Below are 10,917 nucleotides of genomic sequence, written 5' to 3'. Positions count from 1 at the left end.
ACTCCCATAATCCCTCACCCTTATAATAACGTTTATGCAACCTAGGAACTAACCCCCGTAGTCCCTCCATACTTGCAATACTCTGATTGCAAGCTACTCCACTTAGCTAACTCTAGCTAAGGACCACTAATACACCTAGACTAACTCTAGCCTAGTGTACCACTCAAGAGCTTGTGGAAACACACTTCCAACAAGCTGACCTTGAGACTTTTAAATACCTACAAATAGCTTCTCAAACAATAAGAGTAGGTTTACAATTTAAGTACAAATAAAACAAAGCTTAAGACAAACTAAGAGACTTGGATATCTTCAGAGTTAGCATCTGGTCCTTCAATTTGTTTTCAGCTCTGTTAGTTGAACACTTGGGAATCTTGTGATGGATACACTTTGTAAGTGATTTTTAGGTTTTCCAAGTGATATCCAATGTGTTGGGACATGTTGAACATATATTGGGGAACATGTGAGATGTGATGGAGACTTCTCAACCAAACTTTGACCCGAGGCATGGGCCGCAGCACTGCTGTTGTACGGTCCAGCATTACAATTGTTTAAAGCTGTACCACTGAGTGCGCGTGGTATATTCAAAATAGATCGCGGACCAGGTATCTTGTCGGTTCCCCATCAGTTTGTCAATTATCAAAACATAGGATCATAGGGTACACCTTATCAGAACAGAAGTGATAACTCTCTCAGATATGCAGAAGGTAATGTGTTGTTTTTTTTTTTGTTATTTGAATTTCCTAATTTTAAATTGTACTACACTATTGTCACCTGGTATGTTTCAAATGTTGTTGTAGGGTCTTGATATGGCTATCAAGGAGTTAATGCCAAATGCAAAACAAAGAATGTTTGCTAGGCATGTACTTGCCAAGTGGTCCAAGGATGTTAAAGACATTGAGAGAAGAAACTGCTTCTGGAGATGTGTCAAGTCTACATATGAGCAAGAGTTGACCAGAAATTTGGATCATATGGAGAAGCTAGGGGATGAAATAAATGAGGATCTGCTCTATTACAACATAGAGAGGTGGTCCAAGGTCTACTTCAAGACTTTCAGCTGTTGTGATAGTGTTGACAACAACATGGTTGAAAGCTTCAATTCATGGATATTGGGTCCAAGGCACAAGACCATCATCACAATTCTTGAGAAAATAAAGGTCAAAATGATGAGAAGAATAGGACAACCGAGGGAGTTCTCTAATACTTGGATAACTGATATTTCTCCAATGGCACTAAAAGTATTGCAAGAAAACACATGAAAGTCAATGAAGTGTAATCTTGAATGGAATGGTGAACATGGGTTTGAGATTAAGGACAGTTGGGGAAATAAATTTATAGTGAATCTAAACAACAAGACTTGTAGATCTTGGATGTTGAAAGGTATATCCTGCTGTCATGCTATTGCTGCATTTCATTTTAGAAGATTGGAACCTATTCACTATGTTGCACATTGGTATACTAAGGAGACTTACCTCAAGGTGTACAATTACTTCATTCAACCTGTTACAAATTTGGACCTCGGATCAGTGCTTTCCTTATCCCTTCACGAATAAAAGTCGCAAGATCTTGGACCCTTTAATAATGAAGGAATTAGTGTTGTGAAAATTAATACAAACTAAAATATAAATTTTACTAAATGAATCTTCTAATTACCCGATAATAAGGACACGCCCAATATCTTGTACCGGGATTTCTAGTAGTCCAAGATGTTTTCAAAGGAACCACAAACCCATAATTGCAGCGAACTTCTTCCTTCAAAGCAGGACCATTCTCTTCAATACAAAGCTTTGTCAAATTAACTGATCGTATTGTGTTAGAAATTTCAAAATTCAGCCACTATTATCCTTTCAAAAACTTAAATTTATGTTTGAACAAAGATTTGGGTTGGTTGAAGGCATGAGAGAGAAGAAATTTCAGGAATGGAGCAACGTTTGGGGCTAATTGAAGGTGAGGAAGAAAAGAAATTAGGGTTCTTATTAATAGGGCCAGGTGTGGGTTTGGGAACGGTAATATAACTGTTGAACCCATTAAAATATATTATGTCATATTGAAAAAACATTAATTGCTAAAATAAGTGAATGACGTGCCTAACTGCGATGGCACACGCACAGGTCTGGGCATTGAAAGGTCTAATATAATTCATATATAGTTTCTTTGGGGGGGGGGGGGGGGGGGGAGGGGGAGTTAAAGAATTACAAGTTAAGTTTAATTTCTAAAGTGAGTTTTCAGTGCAAGTTTAGGGGTGAATTTATGCTTTTTCTCTTTTTTATAATGAAAAAGATTAATTCAAAGTATTGTATAAAACTTGAATACTTGTCCTGCCTGATGGGTTTTTTATTACCTAGTTTTCAAACTTTTTTTTTTGTGCGGATTGCCCTTCATTTGGGGTGATCTTTAATTTTTGCCCTTCAAATTGGTGGTCTTTAAGTTTTGCCCTTTGCCTAATACCTCGAGGTTATGGGTTCGAACCTCAGCTCAGTAAAAAAAAAAAAACGCAAGGCAGAATTATGCCCATGCAAGTTCTGCCTTAAGGCATCTCTTTTTTATAATGAAAAAGATTAACTCAAAGTATTGTGTACAACTGGAATACTTGTCCTGCCTGATGAGTTTTTTATTCCCTAGTTTTCAAACTTTTTTTTTTTTGCGCGGATTGCCCTTCATTTGGGTTGGTCTTTAATATCTGCCCTTCAAATTGGTGGTCTTTAAATTTTTTCCCTTCGCCTAATACCCTGAGGTTGTGAGTTCGAACCCCAGCTCAGTAAAAATAAAAAAAAATCGCAAGGCAGAAGTTGCAAAATTCTGCCTTAAGGTAGAATTATGCCCATGCAAGTTCTGCCTTAAGGCAGAATTTGGGCCTTAAGGCAGAAATTTGCAAATTCTGCCCATGTGCAAATTCTACCAGTATCGCCCAAATTCTGCTTGAAGGACAAAATTTAAAGACCACCCCCAGCGAAGGTCACTCCTGCAAATTGCCCGTTTTCAAATGTTGATCAGACCGACGTTACTCATAATTACAATTATGAAAATTTTAATTTACTAGTCAATGTTGTTTCAACTTTCCAGGATCCATTTTTTTTTTTTTAAATTCATGTCATTCTGCTTATCCAATTTTTAAAATATCATATAAGTGATTATTTTAAAATAAAAATGACAACATTAAAAGTTAAAAAGTTTATTGTATTAAATTTTAGGCTTAATGCATATGCGGGCACTAAACTTGCCCCTTTTTTCTATTTTGGCACCTCAACTGAGTTTTGTTCCTATTGAACTCCTGAACTCGTCCTCAAGTGTGTCTATCAAACATAATCTGACTTACATAGTATTCCATGTTCAATGTAGCAACATGCTAATATATAGTCTAATTTAATTATGCTATCTTTTAATTAAGATTAGCAGCAATTGAGAGGGGGAAAAAGAATAGCTATTAATTAAGCTGGCAGTGAAAGAGCAGAATCGACACATCCATGACCTAAAGAATAGCTTACCACATGTCTAAAGTATTACTCTACACTCATTTTCCAATTTAATTTCTGCTTCTAATAAAAATCAAATTTAAGGGGGTTGACAAACACATTTGAGGACGAGTTCAGGGGTTCAATAGGAACAACACTTAGTTGAGATGTCAAAATGAAAAAAAGGGGCAAATATAGGGGGCCGCAAATGCATTAAGCCTAAATTTTAAGATATTTCAAAATTGTGAAATAAACCTGGAAAAGTTAGCTCCATAAGGATGCTTTATATTTCATTCAAAAGTGAAGGCAGTAGTATTGTCTCATAAATCCAAGAGGTTAGACTTTTATGATTTTAATACAATACTATTGGATAATATTCTCGTTTACAAAAATAAAAAAATGGTGTAATGGTCATTTTTGACATTTTAAGAGTTTTGGTAATCCCTATCTCGTTTGACCATTAACTTTGATCAGGAGAGGTTTGTTATTGCATTCAAAAGATGAAGTGGCTATCGTTTTTTGTTTAAAAATTTTGAGTATGATTTACTTTCCAAGTAATGTATTATAGTGACAGCATGCTACAATGAAAAACACTTACTTTCCTGATATTTGCACAAAATTATAAAACATAAGTAATGTCTGCACCCACCCTCTCCAGATTCCACTTGTGAAATCACACTGAGTATGTTATTGTTGATATTTCCACAAAATTAATTTAACCATAACAAACACAAATTAAAAATATGAATACATATCACTTAAATATAATTGAATTGAGCTCTATTTGCAAGCATTGAAGCTATATTATACTAGTTGCTACTTACAAGAGATGGAACTACTGATGAATGAGAGGAGCCGTGTTGTACATCTTAGGGTTTGTTTGGTACGAAGGAGCCGGAAGCTAAAAAATGTTTTTCAATTTTTTCATATTTGGTTGGTCAAAATATTTTAGAAATTATTTTCTCTTAAAAAACAATTAGTTTCTTACAAAAATAAGGAAATGACTTGCTAATAGGTGTAGAAAAACAAGTTTCGTACGTGTCATTCGATTCATTTCCACCATCTAATACCCCACCCTGACCTGATCCCACCTCTCATTACCCACCCCACCTCCCGCCCATAAGGTTTACCTAGATTATATATAAATATTCTTGGAATAATATTTTCTACTTATCAAACATCAATAAGTAAAAAAAGTAACTTTTTTTCGGAAAAAGTATTTTCCAAGAAAACATATTTATTAATACCAAACACAACCTTAGTTTTGTCATTTTAATTATCAAATTCCATGTACAATTGATTATATATATATGTATGTCATTATAGCAGTATTTGTCAGGGACAGCTTAGAAGAGCCCATTTCATGTATTCTTTTTTTCCCTTCATTGTCTTGGTCCTTTTTTTCTTATAACTATAAAATTTCTTAATCCAATGGTATATAATAATGCTTGGCTGTTGAAATGAAAGTTTATTCCACATAAATTTCTGCTTTTAGGTGCTGCTTATATCATTGCTATAATACCATGTTGTCACTTTTAGCGTTGCTAATTGGAATATAATTAAGTTTACAAAGTTAAAAAGATAGGGAGAACTTAATAATGTGGCACAATAGTTGAAATAGCCACATGAACTTCAGGAGATTTTCCTCAAGTTCAGAAGTGTTGCAAGTGAAATTTCATAACAGTGTCAACTAAACTTATACAAGTCGAACTACTGCAACTGAAACTCAAGGATTGTGTTCAAGAGTTTGAAACTTATACAAGTTAAACTCTGGGACACTGCCCTGAAGAAACTTATACAAGTCGAACTTCTACAACTGAAACTCTAGGTCAGGATCCAGGAGGTCGAAACGTATACAAGTGAATTGCTGAAAATGAAACTCCGGGACAATGTCCTGGAGGTCAAAACTTATACAAGTGAAATTCTAGGACTTCAAAACTTATACAAGTGAAATTTCAGGACAGTGTCCTAGAGTTAGTGCATATAGTTAATGTCAGGTTATATTTTATTATTCCCTCGTGAATTCTGGTCGTCCTCGTATTTTCAATCTAGTTCTTTTGGCCTTTTCACTCTTTTACAATTGTTTTTGGATAGAATTATTTGGAAGATAGGGGGAGGAGAGTGTAAAAGTCTAGTTTTCTGCTAAGATGTACTCTCATCTATTCTAATTTCTAGAGGAACATAGTCTCTGAATGTAGAGTTTATTGTAGATTCATTTAACTTTATGACTACATCAACTAATTTGGTAAACTTCAAGTGACAGGTTAACAGTTGTATCTTTTTTTGTTTCCCTCCGTATCTTGTCTGTTTGAAGTAGAACAAGCGCAGAAGAAGAAGTGCGTGTGTGTGTGTTAGCCGCTTTGTTAAGTTATGACTAATTTGCAAATGCACATTTCAAGCATAACTGTGAAAATTTTGACTAGCAAACATTCAGTAGTACAAGAATGTTTGGGATTCTATCATTACTAAGAAGATTTTGAGCAGCAGCTTTTGACTTAATTTGTATTATAGTGCTTGTTTCTTCCTCTCATCTTCTTCTGAGAAAAATAAGATTTTATAGTCATTTAATGGTTTGACAGTGACCCAGAAGTTGCCCCATCCCATCAGGTTCTTTGTACCTGTAACCATCAAACACCTTGAAAAGATCATCAAGAAATATTTTAGTTTGATAGTTGACCAAATCAAAGGCTACATTATGGTAACTCATGTGGTGTTTATCATTTCCTCATGCGTTGTAATTTCAACAAACTCATAACTTGCATTTCCCATAAGCCTGCCGCTGTCTACTCTTGCCTTAGTTTATATTAGAATTTGAACTGCTCCTGAAAACTTTTGTAGTCACTTATTGCTCCAGGCATGAAGTCTCTTAATGTTTTCCTTTGTCTTATGCTTTCTTGTTTATTACGTGTTCTCTCTGTAGCTGTATCTTCCAGGCTCGCTGGAAATGAAACTGATAGATTATCCCTTCTCAGCATCAAAGCACAAATAGCATATGATCCTTTTGGTGTTACCAATTCTTGGAATGATTCCTTTCATCATTGCAGCTGGCAAGGCGTTACATGTAGCGCCCGACATCAAAGGGTGACCGCGCTGGATTTAAGCTCCAAGCAGGTTGTAGGAACTTTAGTTCCTCAGATAGGGAATATGAGTTTTCTTAGAGAACTAATTCTTCGAAATAACACCTTCAACGGTGATATACCACAGGAAATTGGAAGGCTATTCAGGTTGCAGAACTTAAGCCTCAAGGATAACTCATTTACTGGTGAAATTCCAGTTGAACTATCAAATTGCTCTAGGCTTATATATCTTGATTTGGATGGTAATGCACTGACTGGGAAAATCCACGTGGAGCTTGGTTTGTCTTTGAGAAATCTTGAGGTACTTTTTCTTAGATCAAACAATTTAACAGGTGAGCTGCCTTATTCTTTGGGTAATCTTTCATCCCTTATTGCCTTAGCAGCACCAGAGAATAGGTTAGAAGGAAGTATACCGTATTCGTTCGGCCAATTGACTAACTTGAGCTATATCTCCCTTGGTGATAACATGCTTTCTGGTGCTATTCCCTTTTCAGTGTTTAACTTATCCTCTCTTTATCATCTTGCTGCTCCAGTTAACCAACTTAAAGGAACTCTTCCCATAGATATTGGATTCACTCTTCCGAGTCTTCGATTACTTTATTTGTTCTCAAACTTATTGAGTGGGGTGCTTCCAAGTTCCATTGCCAATTTAACCAATCTTGAAATTATCTCATTATCAAGAAACCAGATGTCTGGGAAAATCCCTTCTCTTGAAAATCTCCATAATCTTCAAGGACTAGGAATGCATTTCAATAATCTAGGAACCGGGAGAGAAGACGACATGGATTTCTTTTCTTCCTTGGCTAACATTACCAGTTTTAAAGAACTGAGTTTGAGTGTGAATAATATAGGAGGCCAGTTGCCTAAGAATATTGGCAACTTCTCAACCAATTTTAGGTCTATCGGTTTTGCTAGGAACAAACTATTCGGACGAATACCTGATGGATTTGTAGATCTCAGCAACATGGAAATAGTAAGTTTGGAGTATAACCAATTGACAGGGGAAATTCCAGCTAGTCTTGGTAAACTTCAAAAGCTCAAGTATTTCTATGTTAAAGCAAACAAGCTTTCTGGGGAAATCCCTTATTCCGTTGGAAATTTAACATCCTTGTATGGACTTAATCTAGCTCAAAATAACATAGAAGGGACTATTCCTTCTGTTCTTGGAAATTGCCAGTTGTTGCAAATGTTGTATCTTTCGCGTAACAGACTCAGTGGCACAATACCGAAAGAGGTTCTTAGTATTTCAGCCTTGTCGATCCAACTAGACCTCGCTGGAAACCAATTAAGTGGCTCTCTTCCACTTGAAGTAGGAAGTTTAATCAATCTCGGGTATCTTGATATCTCCGATAACAAGTTATCCGGAAAACTTCCCAACACTTTAGGCAATTGCATCAAGTTGGAAAACCTCTATATTCAGGGTAATCTGTTTGAAGGTGTGATCCCACAATCTTTAAGTTCCTTGAGAGGGCTGTCATATTTGGACTTCTCGCGTAATAATTTCACTGGTTTTATTCCAAAGTTCTTTGAAACTTTCACATCATTGAAAAGTTTAAACCTGTCATTTAACAATTTTGAGGGCGAAGTACCTAAAGGAGGAGTTTTTAGTAACGCAAGTGTGGCAATAATCAGTGGAAACAGAAATCTATGTGGAGGTTCTTCCATGCTAAAGCTACCACTATGTAAGGTTCCAATGCCGAAAAAGGGAAGATTGTCATCAACCCTGAAGATAATTATTTCTGTTGCCAGTGGATTATTTGGAATAACACTTGTTTTGGTACTCCTAATTTTGTGTTTCTTAAGGAGGAAACATAGTCCTTCACCTGATTTAACAGATGATTCGTTCTTGAAAATCTCCTATGGGGAACTGCTAAAAGCAACCAATGGATTCTCTTCAGAAAATTTAATAGGTAAGGGTGGTTTTGGTTCTGTATACAAGGGAATTCTTAGTCCAGATGAAAAAACTATCGCGATCAAAGTACTCGATTTGCAGCATAGAGGAGCTTTGAAGAGCTTCAAGGCTGAATGTGAAGTCCTTAAAAACCTCAGGCATAGAAATCTTGTCAAGTTAATAACTGCATGTTCAGGCACTGACTTTCAGGGCAATGATTTTAAGGCCCTGATTTACGAGTTCATGGTCAATGGTAGCCTGGACGAGTGGCTGCATTCGTTTACCAACGATGGTAGTCAGCACGTTCGATATCTTGATCTGTATCAGAGAATAAACATTGCAATGGATGTTGCTTTCACACTCGAGTATCTTCATCATGGAAGCCAAACACCAGTTGTTCATTGTGATTTGAAGCCGAGCAATGTCCTTCTAGACGAGGACATGACTGCCCGTCTGGGCGATTTTGGTTTGTCAAGATTCCTCCAAGAAACAGTTCAAAGAGAAACTAGAACTATTGATATTAAAGGATCAGTTGGCTATGCAGCTCCAGGTAACCATTTTAAGCATTCTTATAGTAGATTTTGCACAATGAGCTTTAATTTTAGTATTTATATTTTTGTCTCGTCGGCCAAAATTAATTACTGGTGCTAGCCAAAATATACAAATCATATACACTGATTATGTATATATATGTATATTATATGTATATTGTATGTATTTTTATACTTAATATGCAAAGCCTATACATTTCCCGGGTATTATTTCTTAGAGCGGTCCAAAAACATAATTATCCCTTTAATTTTCTTGGACACACTTAGCTAATAATTACTAAGTGATTGTCTTTTGATATGACATTACTAAAATTTGCAGAATATGGAATGGGAAGTGAAGTATCAACTAATGGTGACATATACAGCTATGGCATTATGATACTGGAGATGTTAACAGGGAAAAAGCCGACAGATGACGCCTTTTCAAATGGATTGAACCTTCACAACTATGTTAAAATGGCTTTCTCTACTGGTAGAGTCATGGAAATTGTTGATCCATTGCTATGCCACAATTTGCAAGAAGAGGAGACCTCCAACAGTACTATTGCTCAAAGGAAAACCAAAGATTACATTAAAGAATGTTTAATTTCTATGTGTAAAATTGGGATTTCTTGCACTATGGAATCACCAAAAGAAAGATTGGGAATCAGTGATGTTGTTAAAGAGTTGCAGTTAGTCAAAGAAGCTTTGTGTAAATGTGATAGGGTATTATGATCATAGAAGTGCAGTTCATTTGAGGTATATGTAAATGTATTCAAGCTATTTTTGAGCATTTTATTGGTAAAGATTTCCTTCTTTGATATATAACTTCAAAAAGACTTCTTTGCCATTGTTAAACATTCCCAAAGCGACAACTACAGCATTTCTAGTAAGTAGGAATATTGCAAATTTGCAATCACAAAACCAAACAGATTTAGATACAAATTATGATGACACATCTAAATTGATAATAGAATCTGAGCTGTCTACTGTTTTAGCCAAGCTTTTGGGACATTATTATTTTATTTTTATTTTTATTTTTAGATTTAAGGTGTTCGGCAAAATTCAGCATAAAATATATACTATTTGATTGGCTGAATAAGAAGAATCATTGCACAACTAATGCAACCATTAGTTATTAATATTACATTATTGTAAAATCAACCTAAAAGAGTAACAATATGAAATAAGAAAATAGACAAGAAATATAGAGAGCAAACTGTTGGGACCGAAATAGCAGGGCATCATGCGGAAACTTACAATTGCAAATCTTGAATGACGATAAATCGGACAACAAAGAAAATATACTAAAAAGCATAATATTATAATATGGTTTGGTCAAGTGACCTATACATTAAAAAACCTAATTTAAAAGAAAGCATTAAAAACTATGGAGAGAATAATCTCCCATAAACAAGACTCTTTAGTGACTACATTATGGATGGTATTGTGTGTTCTCTAATTGTGAGAAGGAAGTCTTCAATTTATAGATGTCCAAAACTTTTCGTCCAAGAAAAGGGTTACTCAAATATGGAAGATTTGCATTTTCCTTTTGAAAAAAGTAAAATCAGTTATGGTAAGCTATTTGCCCTTCCATCAAGAAAAGATAAAATCCAAATATGGTAAGAAAATCAGGGCAAAACCCTAACAAATCTCCCCTTTTGGTCTGGATTTTCTTGACAAAACTTGATCCGCCTTCTTCATGAACCTTCATCACTGCTGCTTGCCATTATTAAAAATAAGATTAAAAATATTATGGGTTAAAAATTGGTTTTAAAATATTTGCTTTATTTTTAAAGATGCAACAGCAGAGATGTTGAAATTATGGTTGAAACTCATCTCCATATGTAGTACTCCTAGATAAAATCTTCATTATCGTGAAATTGGTTGCTCTTGATTTGAAACCGCCTTGAACATGTCTTGAACATCGCCGAATCATTGGCTGAACCTTTGGCTCTGATACCACTTGT

General features: G+C 35.3%; 1 protein-coding gene across 1 annotated transcript; it reads left to right on the top strand.

The window, feature by feature from the left end:
• Nucleotides 1-695: 695 nt before the first annotated feature.
• LOC132612743 (probable LRR receptor-like serine/threonine-protein kinase At3g47570) lies at nucleotides 696-9,682 on the top strand. Its single transcript, XM_060326840.1, has 4 exons — nucleotides 696-704; nucleotides 798-1,235; nucleotides 6,288-8,967; nucleotides 9,288-9,682. Exons 1-4 carry the CDS (start codon nucleotides 696-698, stop codon nucleotides 9,680-9,682), a joined length of 3,522 nt encoding a protein of 1,173 aa, XP_060182823.1.
• The last annotated feature ends 1,235 nt before the right edge of the window (nucleotides 9,683-10,917 follow it).

The sequence above is a fragment of the Lycium barbarum genome, chromosome 10, assembly GCF_019175385.1.
Source record: "Lycium barbarum isolate Lr01 chromosome 10, ASM1917538v2, whole genome shotgun sequence".
Lineage (NCBI taxonomy): Eukaryota > Viridiplantae > Streptophyta > Magnoliopsida > Solanales > Solanaceae > Lycium > Lycium barbarum.
The sequence above is the reverse complement of the archived record's forward strand: the minus strand, read 5'-3'. Positions and strand labels throughout refer to the sequence as shown.